At 47.7% G+C, this 22,455-nt stretch overlaps 1 protein-coding gene across 24 annotated transcripts in view; it reads right to left on the minus strand.

Moving 5' to 3' along the window:
* Window positions 1-22,455, minus strand: part of KIF1B (kinesin family member 1B) — a 2,119,562-nt gene that overhangs the window by 1,228,455 nt on the left and 868,652 nt on the right. For all 24 annotated transcript variants that reach the window (XM_069609972.1, XM_069609971.1, XM_069609973.1 and 21 more), the window contains 2 exons: window positions 12,169-12,317; window positions 11,277-11,455 (listed from right to left, as the gene is read on the minus strand). In XM_069609972.1, the coding sequence (XP_069466073.1) occupies window positions 11,277-11,455; window positions 12,169-12,317 (328 nt within the window). The remainder of the gene's footprint in view (window positions 1-11,276; window positions 11,456-12,168; window positions 12,318-22,455) is intronic.

A 22,455-nucleotide genomic window follows, 5' to 3' on the forward strand; every position in this document is an offset into this window, starting at 1 on the left:
ACGTTGCCAAACTAAGAAACATTGACTCGGCTGACATACAAACAGTCCAATTTGTTAACGAGAGTCGCTTAGATTGGTTTATTTTGCATCTACACTCTGCTGTTGAGATCAGCCTTGTTAGAAGCAGCCGAGGACTTATTTCCATTGGGGTTTTAAATAAGTGAACAGAGTTCGACAAACTCAAAGAAACCCGCTCTTGAATCAAAGCAAACTCCACAGAAGGTTGGAATAGTCAAGGCCCTGGAAGAAAATAAAAGGAGGCCAGGACGAGATCAAACTCAAAATACTACAGGAATAATGACGGGAAACGGACACACAATCACCCCTGAGAGAATGTTGGCTCAGATATAAGTGACAGTTGGGTGCTCTAATAGCCAAGAGAGGAAAGTAGTGGAGATACAAAATAGAGGTGAACAAAAGATCAGAAACCAAGATTAGTTGTGGTTGGCCAGGTTTTTGCCGGCACATGGCTCCCATTAACATCAGTCGAAAGTGGAATGTAATTCCTTTCAAATCGGCTCTTGGAATACACAAGGATTTGTCGACCTTTTTAATAAGGAAAGTCTGGGCTTGGAAAGCTGACATTTTGTGCTTCCAGGAGACATGGCTTCGATCGAAGCCATTATGTGATAGTTTCACAGTCTATTTGAATCCTGCTACGAAAGGACTGGTGGGTTCACCCTACTCTGGTTTAATGACATTGGTAAAAGTGGGTCAAGCGATATCTGTGATCGAAGTAACAGACCCTAATCCATTTGTACAAATGTTGGTTCTCATTGGGGAAAGAAGCATTGGGGGTGATGTAAAGCCAATAGTAATATTTAATCTATATTCGATCCTTGCAAAGATTGGGGAGGAATGCTCCGTTGACAGTGTAATATCATTAATTGATGTTGTGTATATTCAATTAAATGAACCATACATTGTGATTTGTGGGGATCTCAATAAAAAATGTTTGGATGATCAGGGGAAAATTATCCCCAAATGCTCCATGCGAAATAAGGCAGCTGTATGGCTTAGAGAATTAGGAGATCAGGGGTTTATCATGTTAAATAGTTAAACGAAGGGTGATATCCCGGGAAGACCTTCCTGGGTCCGGGGCGAGCAAAAAGCGCACCTGGATTACTACTTTGTATCCTGGAATACGAGTAACCTAATTGAATCACACTTTGTTACACCAATGGAAACTAGTGATCATCGTCTTCTAACAGTAAGGAAGGTGGGAGCAAAAACAACAAAGCCATAGGCTGCGAATAAGGCCCTTGCAGGTCTCGCAGGGGAGGAATAGACTGATAAGACTGAGTGACGTGCCACATATTACATCTAACTATAAAAAAAACCTACCTTTGATGAAATAGAGTCTGGAATAGAGTTGGGTATTACTGGATTTCCAGGAAAAATAGCAGAGAAAGTTCAAGGCCCGAATTTAAAAGACTGCACACCTACAACAAAGAACTAGCAGCAGCAAGGAAAATGTATCAAGCTGATTGAAGGAAGTTAAACCAAATGCCCAAGGACTTGAGACAAATATTGAAGAAAAGGAAATGGCAATATAAAACTGGTTGTCATCATCTAAGGCCCAGAGACTGCAAGTAGACGCGGAAACAAATGTTAAAAATCATTTGCACAAATAACACGCGTAATCTATGGTCATTCCTTAATAACAAAGATGACACAACCAGAATTTCTCTATCCCGGTCTCAAAAGACAGACGGATTGCTCATTTTACCTTGCTATTTGCGCAACTGGAATTTAGGGGAATTGTAGAAGAGGGTGAATCCCGAGACATTTGGCAGATAAGCTTTCAAAAGAATGATATTGAGGATTCAATAAAGAAAATAAATTCCTCACAAACCCTGGGCCCGGACGTACTTACCAATACTATATTGAAACAAAATCCAATTGTTTGGGCATAGTTATGTATATTACTTTTCAGTCAAGTTTGTTTATCAAGGAAGGTTCCTAATTCATGGAAGACTGCTTTAATTATCCCTGTATTCAAGTAGGGCGATAGGGAATATCCTAGACACTATCGCCCAGTGGCCCTCTTGGATATAATAGGGAAGATCTTTGCAGCAGTGCTGCTACGCCATTTGATGGCTTGGGCAATGGAAACTGGGCACCTGGATCCTAGAGAGGCTGGGTTTATCAAAGGCTTTGGCACAAATCTCAACCTTTTCCTGCTGAACCTGTTAAAGTTAAGACCGATTAAGACCAAAACCAACATTTATTTGACCTTCATTGATCCGGAACAAGCTTTTGACAATGTCAGCAGGGAAAGGTTGTGGGAGAAACTGCTAACTTGGAACTGTCCTCGGGACTTGGTCGAGGCAATAAAGGCCCTGTATACATCTACTTCTATACAGGTGAGACTAATGATCGTGTATTCTCTAAAAAGATCAACACATTTAGGGGATTGAAGGGGGGTGGTGTCTGGCAGCCGCATTGTTTAATCTGTATCTATCAGATTTAGGGGATACCCAGAGTGGGGTGAAGGCCTTTTCCTCTAAAATGAACAATCCCTACCGTGGATGCTATACGCTGACGATTTGGTCATCATTGACCAAACACCTGTAGAATTACAGGGGAGGCTTAACCAACTTGAAATCAATATTAAAAGCAACGATCTTCGAATCATTGCTAAAAAAAAAAACAAAGTAATGATTCTAAGCACACAACAGGGGAAGCAGAAAGCAAAGTTTAGATGGCACGTGTGCAACCAGAAATTAGACCCGGTAGATTCAATTGTCTATTTGGGAGTCTCCATCAATTGCAGTATAAATGAGAAAGCAGATACAAGCACCAGAAATACGATAACAGTGAGTAATGTATCCCTTCTGGAGCTTGTGGATCTGCTTAGATCACATGCTCTGCATAGATTAGCAAGCAGTATCTGGAGAAGGATGTGGGAAGTTAGAAGGTACAGCGGCTTTGGCTTAAAGCGCTATATAAAATTTAATAAATACAAAAAGATGTTTTAGGACCACTTGTCCCACCTGTGAAATTGCTGTAGAATGGAGTCAATGCAGTAATGTTGTTTGAACGTATGGATGGAACTCCATGTAGCCGTTTTGCATATGGCGTCTAGAGGGCCGTTTGCAATGAAAGCTAAGGTAGCCCCTGTACCTCTGTTATAGTGTGTCCTTGGTGTAAAAGGTAGAACCGTTTTGGATAGGGAATAGCAGAGTTACATGCATATGACTATCCATCTGGAGAAGGCGCCCTTTGATATGTGATCGCCTTCTCTACCAGGCGCTATAGAAACAAAGAGTTGGTCAGTTTTCCTTAGGAGTTTTGTTTTTTTGACATAGTACAAGACCGCCCACCATACATCATGTGTATGGAGGCTTCTTTCTGCTGAGTTTGAAGGATTCTGAAAGAAGGTGGGAAGTTCAATAGACTGGTTTACATGGAACTTTGAAATGAACTTAGGTGAAAACCTAGGATGTGTTTAGAGGACAACCTTGTCCTTGTGTATGATGTATAAGGGTTCATGTACCGAAAAGCCTGTAGCTCACCGATTCGTTTTATGGAGGTGACCGCTACCAGGAATGCAGTTTTATAGGCAAGAAGCTTTAGGCCGGCCTTGTGCATAGGCTCAAAGCGGGCCCCAGGAGCTTGGAGAGCACAACATCAAGATCCCAACACAGGGGAGGGTTGGAAATTGGGGGGGGGGGGGTATAGCCTCTTGACCCCTTCCATGCAGTGGAGTAACTTTGCTGAAAAAGTTGGGGGGGACATAACATCTGAAGAAAAGCTGCCCAGTCAAATGAATGGGGACAAAATGGTGTGCCAGTGTGCCATGAAAGTTGGGGGGGGGGGGGCAAACACCCCGGTCCCCCACTAAAATGACGCCCACGATTCCATGAATGCCTTGATTACAGGGACTTTCCACCATGGCACCTTGTTATGTGAAGTGGTGTAAGCCGATAGGGCTCCCAGGTGCACCTTTAAGGAATTGAATACAAGGCCAGAGTCTAGTAAGTTAAACATGTAATGTAGAATGTTAGCTGGAGAACATTCTAATGGGTTTAGTGATTGTGATGTGCACCATATCACAAATCTCTTCCACTTATTAAAATAACAGTGTCAGGTGTTGGATTTTCATGCCTCCTTGAGGATATCCATACACCTTTGTGGAAGGTTAAGTGGCCAAACTATGACTTCAGGAGCCAAGCTGCCAAGTTCATTGATTGTGGGCGTGGATGGAGGGATGCCCCCTTGTGTTGTGTCAACATGTTGTACGGGCACGGGAGCTTAATCAGGTCGCACATCGCAAGTTTGAGCAGATGTGGAAACCAAGGCTATTTCGTACACATAGGAGCAACCACAATTAGGGTTACTTGTTCTTGATGCATCTTGTGCACTATCCTGCTCAGGAGTGGTGTCAGAGGAAAAGTGTAAGCAGATTTCCCTGACCAGTTGATCCACAGGGCGTTCCACTTGGACCATGGATGGGGAAACCTTAACGCGAAGTCTGGGCATTGAGCATTTAGCTTTGTAGCGAACAAGTCTAGTGGGGGGTGACCCCATAGTGAGAATATTTTGTCTAGGATATCTGTCGAGTTCCCACTCCTGTTCTTCTGGTAGAGGGTGTCTGCTCAAAGTGTCTGCCAGAGAATTGAGTTCCCCTGGAACATGTTGGGATGTTCGAAACATGTTCTGCTTGAGTGCCCACCTCCATATCTTCTGGGATAGTCTGGACAGACTTAGAGATTGTGTGCTTCCCTGTTTGTTCAACTAGAACCTGGCCATGGTTCGGTCTGTGAGGACCTGCACTGTCAGACCCTGGAGAGGTTTCTGAAAAGCTTGAAGAGCCTTGAGGACTGCCAAGAGCTCCAGGAAGTTAATATGTCTTTAGGCAGTAGCGAGGGTCCACTGTCCGTGGGCTGTGTGATGAAGGTAGGTGTGCCCCCCAACTGGCGAGTGAGGCGTCTGTAGTTAGGATCGCTTAGGCTAGTGGAGCGCGAAAGGGCTTTCGTTTGAACAGGTTGTCCTTGGACCACCAGCGAAGAGCCTGAACGAGGATTAGCGAAACAAGCACTAGATGGTGAACACACTTGGTGCTGAGGCGATACCGAATGGGAGTACTTTGAACTGGTAGTGTACTCCCGCCATCTTGAAACGCAGGTATTTTCTGTGTGCAGGGTGCATTGAAATATGAAAGTATGCATCTTTCATGCCCAATGTCGCCATGTAGTCCCCCCGTTTCAGGAGTGAAATCACCTCCTGAAGAGTGGTCATTTGAAACTTTTTGTTATGTTCACCTGGTCTCTGCGGAGGCGTTGGGGCACGGTTGCAGCCCTCCGGGGGGTGAGGTCGCTCAGGTCCGACTTCACCCTCTGCGCTTATGTAGTGACTGGTGGTGATGGGTGATGCTGCTCGGGACTGCTCCTGCGTGGAGAATAGGGGGTGTGAGTATGCCAGCTTGTGCGTCTGATCCCCTTCCAGACCCCTTCTTCCAAACCGTACTACCCGTGGGATACTCTGTTAGGGAGAATTCTCTGTAAAGGCCAATTTCCCAAACCTGGTGAGTCCCCCAGCAACTTTGCTGGATTTTTGGGGATTCTTTTTTTCTCCTGCTAAGAGTGAGACTCTTTTCTCCCACTCTTAGGCATGATTTGAGAATGTCCTTTGACTTTGTAATGTGTTTTATGGGCTATGGGGTCTTTTACTCCATAGGGCTTCATGTGTTTTTGGTAAGTGTGTTACACAGCACCCTCAGTGCAGTAACACAGGGGTGTCATAGTGACCCCCAAACATAGACTCCATACCCTGGGACTGACTACTGTCTCCCAGGGCATGTAAAGTCACCAGTGACTTTACTAGCCTTAAATTGTGAACAGAACCAGTACAAACCATCATATTGTGGAAGTACTAGTAGGTGTAATTCGATTGCCCCAGGGTCTGTTTTCCAAGGGGGAACTGTTCCGCCCCCCCTTGTCGAGTTTCTGGCTGGTGGCAGTGGTTACCACGCAAAATATTCCACCGGAATATTTCCTATGGGATTTTCCCATTCATTTTAAACGCACCACTTTTTTCGTGCAATGTTAAAGATACCGCCGGGTTATTTATTTAATATTTATTCCCCGGTTGGGTCTTTTTGCCAGGACTCGGTTTTAAAATGGCGTTTGTGTTCGCCTCTGTAACTCCAACCCAAGTCGAACCCTTTATTCCACTTTTGGCTGGCTTCTGCACAGAAGCCTCCAAAAGTGGTGCCACTCTGTCTGGGTCTACAGGGTCTGTGGGAGGGGGGAAATAGGCACCCTGGACTGAGTTGCCTTGGAAACTCAAGTCGCACTCTTGTGTGATTGGCCCAGTGGTGAGCCGCCCGGTTCAACACTTAGCATGTTTGATTAACAGCTAGGCTGATGAATGGGGGTTTTCTGCATAAAAGCAGGGCTTTGGGGACTGGAACTTCAGAAGTCGCCACAGGAACTAAAGAATCCAAAGAGGGGAGAAGCTGAGCCATCTACAACGATGACACCACCGGTGGAGCCCTGCTGTACGAAACTCACCACCTTCCCGACGACAGAGAAGATCTTCTTCCAGGAGAGTCTTCTTCCCTTTGAACTGGTGGGACCAACCAGTTCTCGTGGTCGAATCGCCCGTGCCAAGCATCCCGGCGGCCGGATATCCACGCTTCACCACTACCGCAAATAAAAGGGTAATACCTTTTAACCGGGAAACTCCGCGGCTGGTTTCTTCCCTGGCAGTGCAACGATCTCCAGCTTTCCTCCACGTCGAGATCTTCTCTTCCCCCGGACGAAGCACCGACTTGCACCCGCTGCCAGGAACAACTGCCCCCGCTGGAGCTTTCTCACCATTTCAGATATTGTGTCCCGCCTGGTCTCCCTTGCAACAGACTGTCCAAGGTGTCCCGTAAATCCTTGACTCTCTATCCTGGGGTGACCTCGGACCTGTTAACATTACCTTTATATATCTTGATCCGACATCTTTTTGACTTTCCTGCAAAGACTTTTAGTGCATTTCCACTGTGTGATCTTGGGCACATTCCGCCTTGCTCTCTCCAAGAGTGGGCCTGGCCTATGATTTTTTTGCTCTACAGTAGACCCTGCCTTTCTTGACTTGCTGTGGATCTTTAAAAGTGTTGGTATTGTGTGTTTTCCTATTTCTGCCTTTTCTCTCCCTTTTTAAATAATTATTGGAGTGACATCTAGGGTTACGCGCTCACCTCTGTTTTGCTAAATAAGTGGTGTATTAACCTAGACTTGTCAAATAATTAATTAGGGAGGTGTATATATTTCTAGTTACTGTGTTTGAACTTGGTTGACATATTAGTGCTAGTGTATTTTTACAAGTGTGTTTTTAAATAAATAATTATATACTTTTATACCAAAGCTCTGGTCAGTGTTTGCTTGTACTAATGTATTGTTAGCCCTATTGTGTATACTCTATATACTGCCTAACTCTTCTTGAGAGAAGTCTGACTGCTCAGCAACAGCTACCAGGTAAATCTGGATGGTGCAGACTGCTACCAATTGGGTTTACTGTTAACACCTGTAGTCTTAAACTTTTTGCAGTGGTCCCTAAGGGAACCGCACAGGTTTCTGCCTAACATACACTGTCCCTGGAAAGCTCACCTGTTGATTCTTTTTGGCGAGCACTCCGTCCTGCTGCTTCTGGCAGGGGGGCTTGTATGATCTGGACTGAGTTCCGTCACTGGTCCCTTGCACGTGGTAGTCCAGTCCTGCTGCGACTAAGGCACTATACTTCAGGTAAGTGTTCCTGTTTGCCTTTGTCTTTCCTCGTCAGTTTTTGTTGTATTGTAAAGTTTGTTGTCTTGTATTGCTAGTCGTTCCACTTTTGATGTTTGCTCTTTTGTTTTCTTCCCTTGCAGGTGATGTTGCCGGCCCGGCAGAAGCTGCAGAGCTCGAGGCGGCAGCCGAAGGGAATGAGGAACGAAGCTGCAGCATTACAGTAGCTGGTAAATTGTTAACTAGGGGGCCCGCTGGGTTCAAACGGAGTCCAGCCAGGGCCCCTGTGTTTATGAGTCCCAAAGGGACATAAGTGACTCAAGTGACCCATTTCTCCCATCACTAGATGGTGTGGTTTTTGTGTTCTGGGGCCTGTGGCCATGACACTTTTGTGGTATGACCTACTTGTTTGCGGGGCGCAGATCTAGTACTGGCCGTATGGTAAGGTATTTTTTTGCACAAGGAAGTACCTTGACTAGATGCCTCTGTTTACCTGGTTCGCAGGGATGATTTCTATTGCGTCCTTTTCCAGCAGCGCCTTTATCGCCTCTAGCAGTATGGCTGATTTGTCTGCTGTTTCTTTTGTCTTGGCGGGCGGTGAAGTGGTTTCTGAAGCAACTTGATGAAGTACCCCCCTGCCACGGTGGACACCACCCATTTGTCCAATGTTATCCCCTCCCATGCGTGGGTGAATTGAGTGATTTCGGCCTCCTATTGGAGTGGCATGGGAGGGGACCTGAAACAGAGTCATTTTTTGGGAGGGGTCGAGCCTCTCCCGGGTAAGGTCTGCCTCTACCTCTGTCTCTTTTATTCCCCCTTTAAAAGCTAGATGAGGAACCTTGGCTTTGAGACCTGGGTCCCAGGACGAGGACTGTTCTCCCTGAGAGAAGCCTAAGGAGCGTTGTACACTCTGGCCCCAAAATCTCTTCAAGTTTGGGGAACCCCGTTGGGAAAAAAGTCTGTTAGTCAGCTGCCCAAGCGACTTAAGCGTGTCATACTCGTGCTTGGCACCCTTTAGGGCGCTCTCCACAGCCTTACCGAATATGACGCTCGGCTCAATTGGCATGTTCAGGAGGGTTGCTTGGGTCTCTAGCTTAAACCCACACTACGTAAGCCAGGCATGCTGCTTAATCAGGGTCCCTTCAGCTATGATGTGGCGGGACGCATCAAGGCTGTTTTTCAGGATGCAGCTTGAGGCTGTTTTGCCTTCTGAAACAGTTTTAAGAAGTTGGGCCTTCAATGGTTCTGGGCCGGCCAGTAGTTGTTGTTCAAACTCGTCCCACTTGTGGCAGCCGTAACTAGCTAACAAGGTTGTATTGTTTGCAATTCTTGTTTGGTACGCTGCAGAGGAAGCTACCTTTCTCCCAAATGTATACATAATTTTTCTCTCCTTGTCTGGCGTTGCTTCTGCCGACGCCAGGGGAGTGCCTGCCCTCTTTTTGGTGGTTGTAACTACCAGAGAATCCGGTTTGAGCTGGCCCCTAATGTACAGGGGGGTCAGTGGGTGCAGGCCTGAACAACTTTTCTATTCTTGGGTTGACCAGTCTTGTAAGACTAGGCGTTAAGGGGGATGGTTAAATAAGTCTCGGTATTGATTGTAAGAGAGGTATGAATTGCGTGGCTGCCTTTTTGTCCCCCAGGATTTTTTCCACAAAGTCCTTATCGGCTTGTGTCTCCTCAGTTTCAATGTTGAAATGTTGTGCCACCTTCAGTAACAATTCGTTATACTGTAGCTGGTTGTCAACTGGCGAGTCTGCAACTGTCTGGTCCTAATGGTCGGGCGATTGTACTACATAAATGTCATCATCATAGTACTAATCTTGATCCTGGCTATAGAGATCTCCCAAGAACCTGCTTGGTCATAATATGCGTCCTGATATTGAGACTTGTCTTGGGGTGCCAATGCCGGAGTGCCCAGAGCAGCGGTGCTGGGCTGTGACTCAAGGTGGGAATTCGTGGCTGGGGGTGGCTCTGCTGATGCCCCTCGCTGCAAGGCATGTTTGAGTACGGTTAACTGATCAGGGTGCCTGTCCATAAAGTCCACGAAACAAGACATTAGCTTTAAGATCATATTAATTTGTTGTGGTGTAAACCGACATTCTGGTGGGAAGCCCGAGATAATAGGGCCCTGGGAATGGGTAACATCTTTCGTAGGGGTGGTTTTTGTGGGAAGGGTGTCTTTATGACGCATAGCCCCACACAGCGTGCCTAAGGGAGTGAAGACTGTCTGCTTGGCCTCAGGAGTTAATGGCGTCGACATTTTGTGTTTTTTCGGTGACCTTGAGATTAGAAGAGAGGAGCTTGTATTTTCAGCGCTTTCTTGGGAGACGGCGAGATGTCTTTCGACACCTGTTTTTCAGCACACAAAAGGAGGGACTTTTTATATGCGGTGTCTGAACCGACCTTTTCTTTTGGTTTTCGGCAGCTGTCAATAGGCAAAAGCGTGCACGATGGCACAGAGGACAGTGAAGCACCTGAGGCTTTATCCCCAGTCACCGCATGGGCCTCGACGATGTCTTGGAGTGTCGGCCGTGGTCTTCAGCGTGTTTATGCTTGTATGCCATGGCCGCCGGGTGTCGTCTCCATCACAAGACCACCGGCCTGCTTCTCGGGGTCGGGGGTCTGCACTTGGGGTCCGGGCAGATCACAATCACCCTCAGCGTCACTCATGACTCCATAACTGCCCTCACTGGAGTCTTCTGTCGCGTCTATGGAAGCCTCGGCCTGCATAGCGTGAACGGCCCAGCGTTTTGTCTGTCATCTTTTAGGGTTTTCGGCCGGAAAAGCGAACAAGATGTAAAGTGCTTTTCTGCGTGATCCCTCGTGAGACAATGGTTGCACGCGCAGTGCGTGTGTTTCCACAGAAATTTACGAAAGCAGGAGGGACAAAATTTAAATGGAGTTTTGTCCACTATGAATAAACAGGGCAGTTGGGCAAAAAGAGAAGAAAGGGGCAATAGGATAAACATTCTCTATAAGGAGTCAATATAGAGAACCTTCCCCTTCTCTCCCTACTGTACTGGGCCGAGGCCTCTAAGGCCGTCTGGGCATTGATCGATCAGTCGCCTCGCTGTGGGTGTTCGCCAGGAGCCGTGGAGTGGATGAGCAGTCATGCGGCAAGGTGAACAATAAAGGAAAGGAAGAAAATCTACCAATATAACTTTAGGAAATCAAAGGCATCAGCCTAGAAGAGAACTCTGCATTTGCGACCAATTTCAATGGCGGAAAAAAACAATTTGAGGGACCTCAACACATGAAGGACCAAGGGTACAGTACACATCACACAAGGGATAGTATTACTAATCATGCCCTGTCCATGTCCGGTTGAGTTTCGAAAACAAATATTGTAATTATCTGCGACTTGCACTAGATGTCGGACTATGCAGAGCATGTGATCTAAGCAGATCCACAAGCTCCAGAAATATATATATGATGAGGAATCTAAGGGATTTGATAGACTTTTTACTTAATAACCCCTCCTGATCATTATCAAGATATAAAATAGCAGATTTAATACAAAAACATAAATTCACTCTTGAAAATCTCCAGGGACCTTACCTTAGCTTCTCCAGAGACCAATAATGTGTGGCACCATTTTTCAAGTCCTGGACTTCCACGGCAACGACAGTACGAGGAAAAGCATGGTCATCCCAAACTTTGTCAGGCTCGGGTGGCATCAGTTCGGGGGGTAGAGGGGAATAGAGTGTGTCCGTCAAGAGTACAAACTGAAACTGAACCTGCAAAGGCAAGACCAAAATGCATTCAATGTCTCAGGATTAAATATTCAGGTTCAAGGAATGTACTGAGAGGACCATGGCATAAGGTATAGGGTGACTGAAAATGGGGGCTCATTCTGAGTCGGCGGTCTGGTAAATAAGTACCAGTATCCGAGGATACCAGCACTTTAACGGACCGCCCTACTACAGGAGTGCCGGTAGGGCTCATGGGTTATCTCCAGCTAAATGCTAATGGTAAGCCAGGCGCCCTACCAGCCAAAAAAGCCCTCGTTACCGCCACCGGCATTGCAGGTGGCAGTAACGACAGCAAATCCCCTCATGGAGTCCTATTGCACTCCATGAATGGGTAACAGCTCCGCCGGCACCCATAATCCAGTGGCAAGGCCGCTGGACTGGGTGCCGGAAAATAGCCACATTTGCTGGTATCCTGGCGGCTCTACCAATGGAATGAGGCCCATGGAGTGTTATCTCAGGCAGATAAAGGGGCTCTGACATTCCTGCTCTTAGACCAAGAACCGACAGCTGCCACTGTGATGCCTCTTACTTCAGCGCTAGAAAATCCCTGTACACCAAGTCTAAATGCCAGTAGATGGTGCTGGGAATTTACAAATCCATTTTGGAAAGGGGATCTTTGCGCATCCTCACTTTGGTGCACAAATACGACGTTCACAACGAACCCACATCCAAGTGGTGTTCTACAGTTGACTGCTCACCTTCTTCTTTAATTCCACACCGATTGCATTGGCCTCCTTCAGGTACACTGCATTTCCCCAAAGTTGATCGCGCAACGAGGTGAACTGGTGATGCTTCCATTTCCGAAAGGCCCATTCTGCCAACTCATATTGGTGTGGCGACCACGGCACTATTAAGAAATGACGGCAGACACCCCAGTCACAAACACAGCATTTGGGTATGATGCAGAGCACTAACAATATCTTTTGGAGTGATGCAGAACACAAACACCAAAAACAATGCAGTTCACAAACACCAAAAACAATGCAGTTCACAAACACCTACAGTGATATTGATCACAAATATAAGATGGTGTAGGCCACATATTGATACCCCAGGAGTAATGTACATCACAAAAAAACATGACATGGATACTGTACATCACTGCCAAGCATGATGTTGGTCACCCAATAAACCCTGGAAATTATGCAGGTTACAAACGGTAAACCCAGAGAAATGTAGTTCAGAAATGCAAAACTCTGTACTATTGAACACTTTTAAGATGGATTTTCAGAACCAGCTCTATGAAAGGTTACTGTAAGGTCACCCTATGGTCAAACTCAATCAAGGTAGTCTAGCAGAATAATAAAACGAGACTTCAGGTGATATTGGGGTTGTATAACGAATAAGTTACTTACCTGTAACTCCTGTTCTCTCATAGATTCACATGCTGGGAATCCTCGGTAACAGAGCAGTTTATTTTTTTAACTGTAAACTTCAGTTACTTTGAGTGCTATGATATGATTTTTGATATTGTATATTTTATTTATAGCGCACCTATGCACAATGTTTCAAGGCGAGGCAAGGGCTGGAACAAGGGGGAACAAGACAACGATCTTACTAGGCCCAGTGACATTGAGATTGCGCAAGTACAGGGGCGAGGGAAGGGGAGAAGTGCCAGGGGAAGGTGAGGAGGAGCAAGTGCAAGACATGATCAGACATCGAAAAAAGGAAGTGCGGCCAGCAGGTGGCAGTGCAGCGTTAAGTGCAAATAAACAGGTGATAAAGTGCAAGTAGGGGGGGGCAGTTGTAGGGTTGCAGATACAGCCCCAAGTGCAGGGTTGCCAGGGTGCAGTGCAGGTCTGCAACTGGGCGGGCAGGAGCCTGTGCCCGTGGTTGAGGTTAGCCAGGTAACCAGTGCAGTATCAGACAGGAGATCAGCAAGGTAGTGGAAAAGAGAGGCAAAGCAAAGAGGAAAGTTAAAAGCTGCTTTCGGAAACGGAGATGGTTCTGCTCAAGTTTCAGAGAGGCAGGGAGTCTGTTCCAGAGGGATGCGTCAGCCGAAGAGCAAGCTCTGCCCCCAAATCGTTGCTGGGTAAAGTGACTGACGCTCAAGGAGTTGGAGGTGGAAGAGTGAAGGGCTCGAGTAGGAAGATACTTCAGAAGAGAAAGCTGGAGATATTTTGAAGGCCTTGTGGACAATGCAAAGCGTCTTGAACTTGATCCTTACAGCCAAAAGGAGCCAATATTCGGCTTGAGGCCAAGGACCAGTCTCGCAGTCCTGTTCTGGATGAGTTGAGGCAGGGAGATTTAAAGAGAGGCTGTTACAGTAGTCAAGCCTAGAGAGAACTCTAGATACAGTGAGGGGGGATAGGAAAGGAAGAATACATCTGAGGAGGTGCAGCTGCTAGTTTGACTTCTTAGAGACGTTGGAAATATGAGCAGCAAAGGAGTGCGAGGAGTCAAAGATAACCAAGAGGTTCTTAGCCTCAGAGGTGGGAGCAGGAGGAAGGCCAAGGGAAGCCAGCCAGAGTGTGGCAGGAAAGAGGGGTGCAGGTGTGCCGATGAGGAGGATCTCCGTCTGGCTTGCATTCAAGCAGAGATCATTGGCGGCGCACCACTCCTGGATTGCAGTCAGACAATCCGGGATGAGAGAAGGAGAAGAGGCGGCAGAGGGTAGCCTGAAAATGAGCTGGGTGTAATCCACATAGCACTGGAAGGTGGAACAGAGAGCGGCAATGCGGTTGGCGAGCAGTGCCAGGTATTGGTTGAACAACCAGGGAGAAAGGTTAGACCCCTGGGGAACACCACAGGTGGAGAGAGAGATAGATGAGAGGAAGGACCCAAGTTGGACCTGGGAGGGTCGGTCAGAGAAGAAAGAAGTCAGCCAGGCCAGAGCCCGATCAGTGATACCCAGGTTTATCACTGAGCCGGTTGAGCAGGATGGCATGGTTGACTGTGTCAAAGGCAGGAGGAGGACAGAATTGAGGTTAGAGAGGAGGTCTTAATGGATGTTCAGGAGAGCAGTTTCCGTACTTCTGGCTGCTCTGAAGCCAGACTGATGGTCATGGAGACAACCAACAGATTCAGTGTGAAGATTAAGCTGGGAGATGGCCAGCCTTTCCAGGAGTTTGCCCAGGAAAGGAGTGATAGAGATCGGGGATAGTTAGCCGGAAGGGAGGGGTCGGCTGAGGGTTTCTTACAGTGGTCGAAGTGTATGAAAAGAAGTAGTGGAGCTATGTTCCCTGCTTGCCTGCCCTCGCTCCCCACAAACCCCATCACCACGCCACCTCCCACACACAATATACACACCCAGACACTTCACCTGCTGTTTAAGGGAACGTTCAGTGCAGTGCACTGAAAGTGCAAGTTTTAACTTCTTCCTACACTTTTATTTCAAAACGAAACCATTCCGGAATGGTTTCTTATTAAAATAAAAGTATAGGAGCTGTTAAACGAAATTTATAAAAGTACAGGAGCACCGCTCCCGCTCACTTCGACCACTGGTTTCTTGAGAAGAAGGTTCACAAGAGAGTACTTCAGGGGGAGGGGAAGGTCCAGAGGCGAAAGAGTGGTTGCAGAAGTCTGCCAGGGCTGGAGAGATGGTGTCAATGTGGTCCTTGATGGTTTTGGAAGAACAGGGAAGAACCTGTTTTTAATGAGGTTTTCATAGATGGTACTTGTCTAGAAACCTCATCAGGGGAGAAAGGAGGGAAGGCAGAGAAGGGAGGGGGGTAGCTGCAGGAAGAGGAGAGACTGGAGAGAGAAGCAGGGGAGGCTGAGAGGGTGGAAAGAATGTCCTGGGTTTTAGAGATGAAGTAAGAGGCCAGGGATGAACAGACATCAGCCCACTTCTCACAGGAAGCCATTAGCTGGATACAATCGTTGCTCGGCAACAGGACCATGCGCGTCTTTTCCACATCTGCATGGGCCGACCCGATCTCTATCACCTGTGGCGTGCCTCAGGGATCCTGTGTCTCTCCCACTCTGTACAACATCTTCACAAAGCCCCTTTTTTGACCCTCGACGGCCTGAGTATCACCTACACTTACTATGCTATGATACCCAGATCCTCATACCGCTGTCGGGAGATTACGACAAGGATTTGGCCTTGGTGAACAGGGTGTACTTCATCATTCAGGCATGGATGGCCTCACGTGGTCTATGCCAGAATGATGACAAGACTGAGCTCATCATCCTTGGCACAACCCCCAACATTAACAAGTTAGGCCACATTTACTCCAGCTTCACCATCGACGGAAACACCATCGAGGTAGCCAACGAAGTAAAAACGCTAGGCTTTTATCTAGATTCCACCCTTTCCTTTAAAAAACAGGTTAGCTCCCTGGCCTCTTCTACAGCCTACACGTGCAAACTAATCAGAGCAGCTAAACCCTTCCTCTCCTCCAACAGCTGTACGACCCTTGCCAGAGCCCTTATTTTATCTAAGTTAGATTACTGTAACGCCCTCTACCTAGGAGCCTATAAATACATCACAAACAAGATTCAGATCCTACAAAATAACACGCTCAGAGCAGCATTGAGCTTTCCAAAAAAAGAGCATATCTCTGACTTAAGAAGAGCTCATAACTGGCTTTCGACCAAAGACAAAATTGCTCTAAAAGTAGCATCACTTACACACAAATGCCTTAACAACTCTGCTCCACGCTACCTCACTGACAGATTCATCAGATATTCCTCCAACCGACTCACTAGAACATGCCTAGATTCAAACGCTCTAAAACCGGAGGACCAGGTTTCAAGTACAATCTGCACAACACTGGAACTCCCTCCCTTCTCCGTTAAGAGCCACCCAACCCTACCCTCACTTCAAGCGCAATTACATCCAGTGGATCAAGGAAAATGGCATCTAACATTCCAAGCCCACCATGTCTCTCTCCAGTTTACCTCACAGGACAGTACCTAGCCCCCGATTACACATGACACATTGACATTCCACCCTGCACCCTGTACGTATGACCTGTACTCACCGGATATATTATATAATCAACTGTATATATGTCCCTCCTTACGTTTATGTATATTCCTCATTGTATATTAAGCCCTCTTTATTATTATTTTCTGCATTTTCCTTATTGTATATTAATGTACAGCAATGTAACCAAGCTGAGAATATTCATTTTGCCTTTCTGCGCCCTGATACCCCCGGGTCTGGTGCGCACTACAAATATTAAAACAAACAGAGGACCTGGGAAGGGACATGAGAGGTAGACACTGCGGCAGAATTGGCAAAATCCTTGCAGAGTTTAAAGAGTTCGGCTGAATTGTTAGCTGCCTCAGAAATGCAGGCTTGGATATGTGCTCTCTTCTTAGTGAGGACAGATTTGGTATTGCCTTTGTAGCCATTTCCTCTCAGCCACCCTACACTTGCGTTTAAGGGTGATGAGGTCTGAGTCGTACCAGGAGTTACTCTTGATGCAATTGCCCCTCTCATGAGGATTTGCATGAAGCCCAAAATCAAGTGTATCAGAGATAGCTGAGTGGAGCTGGAAAGGGATGTTACGGGTGTGATTCAGCAGGAGGGGAACAGAACGATGCAGCGCAAGCCTCAACTGACACACGCTTCATGGGTCACATGACTGAGAAGGTGGATGGTTGGTTTGGCCTGAGGGGGAGGGTGTGGGGGGGGAAGAGAGAGAGAGAGAATTGCAGAGGTCGCGAGACAGTCCTGTGGAGGGACAGGGAGCATCCAGGTGGATGTTGGAAGTCTCCAAGAAGGAGGAGTTGAGCGGTAGAGGCCAGGAGGGAGGAAGCGAGGTCCGCCCACTCGGAGAGGACGGGGGGAGATCTGACCATGTGGCCAATGGATAGCCACAGTGAGAAAGTGTCCAGGGGAGAGAGAAAGCCTTTAGACCAGGAATTCAAAGGAGGAGTAGGTCTGCATAGGAATAATAGAGGCATGAAACCACTCCGGGAAGATCAAGGCTACACCCCGACCGCAACGGTTGGGTCTGGGCGCAGAAAGTATCTTGTAGCCATCAGGAAGGAACGTCAAAGCTTGTGACAGAGCTAGCCGTGAACCATATCTCAGTGAGACCAAGGACATCAAGGTCTAGTTCTTCCAGGAGACGGCAGATGTCAGAGGAGTGTTTGACAGCTTAGTGAGAGTTGAGAGTGGCGAGGTGGAGAAGGTTGCCATCCTTGAAAGACTTGCAGGGAAGGGTACAAATCAGAGGTACTCCCTGTAGAGGTGTAGAACGAGCCTGAGGGAGGGCAGAGGAGGTAGGAGGAGAGGGCAAGGTAGCCGAGGGGGAGGAAGAGGCTGCCAGAGTAGTGGCAGTGGGTGGTGGCAAGGGAGCTGAAGAAAGTAGAGAAGGGACAGTAGGGACCGTAGGGATAGTGGGAGAGGAAAGGAAATTGATAAGGCGCAGGATCCGTCCCTCAAAGAAGAGGAGGCCTGAGGGCCTTGGACGGTGCCATTGAGATAAACAATGATGACCTTAGAGGAATGGAAGGAAGCAAGGAGGGCCTCCTACCGGAGGCCACCATTGATGGAGGAGTAAGGGAGAGCGCACAGAGACCACATGAAGAGTCCATAGGTCTGGCGAAGGAACGACAAAGAGGATGTCGGCAAGGGTCTGCTTGGAAGAAGCGCTGGTATCAGCGATAGGGAGGCCTGGGTTGGAGAACAGGAGCAGGGCAGATGAAACAGTGGTCACTGGGCACAACTAGATGCAAAGACAGCAGGGCAGATGAAACCCAGTGGTCACAGAGCACAGCTAGATGCAAAAACAGATGAAAAACAAATGCAGACGGAATGAGGGAGGGAAAGTCAGAGGTGTGGGATGTAATGTTGCGACTGATCCACAAGGATGCAAAGTGTCACGGAATGTTCAGTGGGCACTGAGAAAGTGCAGGATCAGATCGCTTCGAGGTCATTAGGTGAAAGAGCCCCCATCTTACAGTAATTTTTTTTCAGTCATACTGCCCCTATCCAATAAGGAAACCCCCGCTTAGCTCCAACCATGGCAGCAATAATCAGATTTTGGAAGCGCACATAGTGTGGCCAGTATGAGCCTAAAACAATCAAAAAGAGCTTAAGGGGTAGGAGGGAGTGTCGCATGTGTATCTATGACGGATACCAATGTTGGAAAACAGGAGTTTCTGGCAAGTAACGTTCCTTCTTAAGCATTGGATCTTTCATAGATTAACATGCTGTGAAGGACTCCGCCGCAGAAACCCTGTTGACGCAGTAAAAACTCAAACGTGTGAACAGATTTCTAGATTGCTGCCCTGCAGATGTTGAGCAGGTGGACCGCAGACGGGAACGCTGTCGTGGTGGCCACTGCTCTGGTAGAATGTGCTCTGGGCTTTCCTGGGAGAGGCCTGCCAGCCTGCTAAGGACGGAATGAAATGCATGATGAAATCCACATAGCAGTGGGGCAATTTGACAGTGCCTTACCTACAACAGCGAGACCAAATGCCACTAAGGGTTGAGAAGTCTTAGAGAAGGCCTTCATACGGGCAACGTAGTACTTCAAAGCATGCACACCATCCAAGGAATATAAACCTTGCTCTGCTACAGATCCCGGGGAACCGAATAAGAGAGCTAACAACACCTGTTCACTGAGATGGAATGCTGACGGAACTTTAGGCACAAAGGATAAAGTACTTAACGGTAATTTTCTTTCTATTGATTCTTCTCCCGCAGATTCCTCATCAGAGAGGGCTATAGGTTAAAGATATCCCCTCCACCATCAGCTGCTTGCAAAACTTTGACAAGGGGCATAGTGCAACGCGACTCTTCCGTCGATCCGTCTTGACTCCTACACCAGTCATCGACTGTGGACGTGAAGTCGGTCGCCATACCTATACTGCGTCACTAGGCCCCCGAACTTCAGTTAACCAACCTTTTGCCCCCGAGCTCAGCCACTGCGGAGGAAGGTCACACGACTGGCAACAAGCCAAACAGTCACAAAAAAAGGTGGAGCACAACAAAACAGGTTTTCTTTTCCTTTTTTTTGGATGAGGAACAACACAGTTAGAAGGTAAAGAGAATCATACTTCTGAATGGCAAGAAGCCCAACAATTACAAACATCTGCATTTCCCACAATAAACAGACAGTCAACATGTAATACAGGCACTTTCAGTCTGGATGGGAGGGTGATGAGGAATCTGCGGGAGAAGAAACCATAGAAAGAACGTTACCAGTAAGTGATTTCTCTATCAATGGATTGCTTTTCTCCTACAGATTCCTCATCAGATAGACTCCCAAAGCAGTGCATGGACTGATGGTGGGATGAAAGTCCCTATACCAGAATGTTCTGAAGCACTGCTTTTCCAAAGCGAGCATCAGCCCCATGTGGCACATCCAAACCATGCTTGGTAAAAGTGTGCAATGAGGACCAAGTCGCTGCCCGGCATATAGCTTTAACTGGCACTCCACTTTGCAGTGCTGAGGATGCCACTACAACTCTTGTGAATGCCTGATGACAGCTACTTCCCTGTGTACGGATAGCACTCTGCCATACAGAGCATTATCCAGCAGAAGATTGTTTAGTAACAGCCAACCCTTTCGTGACAGGGAAAAAGCGACAAACAACTGATCAGCCTTTCTAAATTCTGATGTTCTCGCCACATAAAAACTAAGGGCCCTTTTAGGGTCCAACCTGTGGAACCTCTCCTCTTCTTTGGAAGGGTGAGGAGGAGGGTAGAGCACAGTTAAGTCTATAGCCTGGAGATCAGACAATCAGACACGACCTTAGGCAGAAACCCAGGTCGCACTTTCAAGGACAACTTCTCCTTAAAGAAATGGAGAAAGGCAGGCCTGCATGACAGGGCCTGCAGCTTACCGACCCTTCTGGCTGATGTGATTGCCACCAGAAGAACAAGTTACTCTCTTACCCGGTAATGTTCTTTCGATGGGATGGTCCGACGATGTATTCCATTTCTATGACAGTAATCACCACAGCTGTGCTGCTTCGGAAAATCTTTCGGCGTCTGCGTCGATGACATTGTTACGCCGTCCTCAAGACCTCCTCCGACGGCCGACGTCACCAGATGTTATAAGTAGGAGGCACGACTCCCATAACCTCAGTTGTACTTTTTTCCCAGAACGTGTGGCACCAGTCTTCTGCCAGTCTGACCACACAAAGCCTCGCGGAAACGTAAGCTGCAATCGCCTAAGAAATTCTGTAGCGGGGAAGGCAGGGAGGGAGCGATATGGAATACGTCATCGGACCATCCCATCGAAAGAACGTTACCAGGTAAGAGAGTAACTTGTTCTTCGAGGGGATTGGGTCCTCCGACGTATTCCATATCTATGACAGACTCCCAAAGCAGTAACAATGCAAGGAGGTGGGAAAAGAATTTAGACTACAGAAATTTAGAATGCCCAATCAAATTGCGGAGCAAAGGACCGCCTTGCCAAAGGCCAGATCCAGCCCACGGATGGAATCAAGGGAGTAGTGACGTACAAAAGTATGTACAGAAGCCCAGGTGGCTGCATCACAGATGTTACGAATAGGAACACCCCTCTGTAGGGCAATAGAGGCAGCCATACCCCTGGTAGAAAGGGCCCGCAATCCGACCGGTGGGTCCTTACCCGCGAAGCGGTAACACTCAGAAATAGCCAGAATAATCCAGCAAGACAGTCTGTTTTGTCACAGCTTGTCCCAAACGCTTTCCAGCGTAATCAATGAAGAGTTGATCGCCCACTCTGACCCGGACATGCATGAAATATAAAAGCTTAATGCTCTCCTAGGATCAAGCCTATGGAGCCTCTCCTCTTCCTTACCAGGATGTGGAGGAGGATAAAACGCCGGAAGAACAACCTTCTGGCCTAAATGAAATTCCGACACCACTTCGGAAGAAAGGAAGGACGAACTCTAAGGACAACCCAGTCCTTATGAAACACAGTGAAGGGTGGCTGAACTGAAAGTGATGTAACTCACTCACTCTGCGAGCGGAAGTGACCGCAACCAAAAATACAGTTTTAAGAGTTAACAGTCTCAAAGGGCATGAATGCAAAGGCTCAAAAGGAGCACCCATCAGAAACTTGAGAACAAGGTTCAAATCCAAACCGGGCACCTGGAAAGGTGACAGAGGAAACACATCAGTGAGCCCTTTCAGAAACTGAGAAATTAAAGGAATTTTAAAATAGGAACACTCTTCAGACGAGCACTTAAATAGGGACAGCGCCGCCAGGTAACCTTTAATGGTACCCACTTGAAGGCCCCTGTGGGCCAAAGAAAGCAAAAAAGACAGAAGCATGGGAATGTCACATGCAAAAGGATCCACATTCTTAACCCTGCACCAGTCGCAGAATTTACGCCAACGGCAACGGTACAGGGACTTTGTTGCTGGCCGTCTGGCCAAGAGCAACACCTCCATCACGTCTTCAGGGAGGTCCCAATCCTTAAACCTCAACCTTTCAGAAACCAAGTGTGAAGGTTGAGGGATCTGACCTCTGGATGGAGAACCTGACCCCCCCCCCCCTCCCGTGAGAGCAGATCGTCTCGATAGGGAAGATGACGTGGAGGACAGATGGACAAGTCGAGAAGGTCCGAGAACCACGTACTCCGGGCCCACGCCGGAGCAATGAGGATCATCCGGGAACCGAACCTCCGTAACCTCCGCAGTACTTGCGGGATGACGGGGACTGGAGGAAACACGTACAGCAGTGGGAATGACCACTGCACCACGAACGCGTCTCCTAAGGCTCCTTTTGGAGGAAATTCCCACAAGCAGAACCTAACGCACTTCCGGTTGACACTGGAGGCGAAGAGATCCACTTGAGGGGTCCCACAAAGGGCAAGGATCTCCAGGAGAATCTCCTGAGCCAACTCCCACTCGTGAGAGATCGCACTCCGTTTTCGTCTCCGGCCAGATGAACTGCCGAGATCGAAACTTCCTGCTGGATTGCCCAGAACCAGAGCTGCATCACCTCCCTGCACAGAGGAAGTGACCCTCAGCCCCTCCTTTTTGTTCAGATAGTGCAGGCCACCGTGTTGTCCGTCAGGATCAGGACATTCTTCCCTCGCACAGTCGGCAGAAAAGCCTTCAGGGCTAGCCTGACGGCCCTCAG

This window comes from Ambystoma mexicanum, chromosome 8, assembly GCF_040938575.1.
Source record: "Ambystoma mexicanum isolate Mex_15411 chromosome 8, UKY_AmexF1_1, whole genome shotgun sequence".
In the NCBI taxonomy this organism is placed as follows: Eukaryota; Metazoa; Chordata; class Amphibia; order Caudata; family Ambystomatidae; genus Ambystoma; species Ambystoma mexicanum.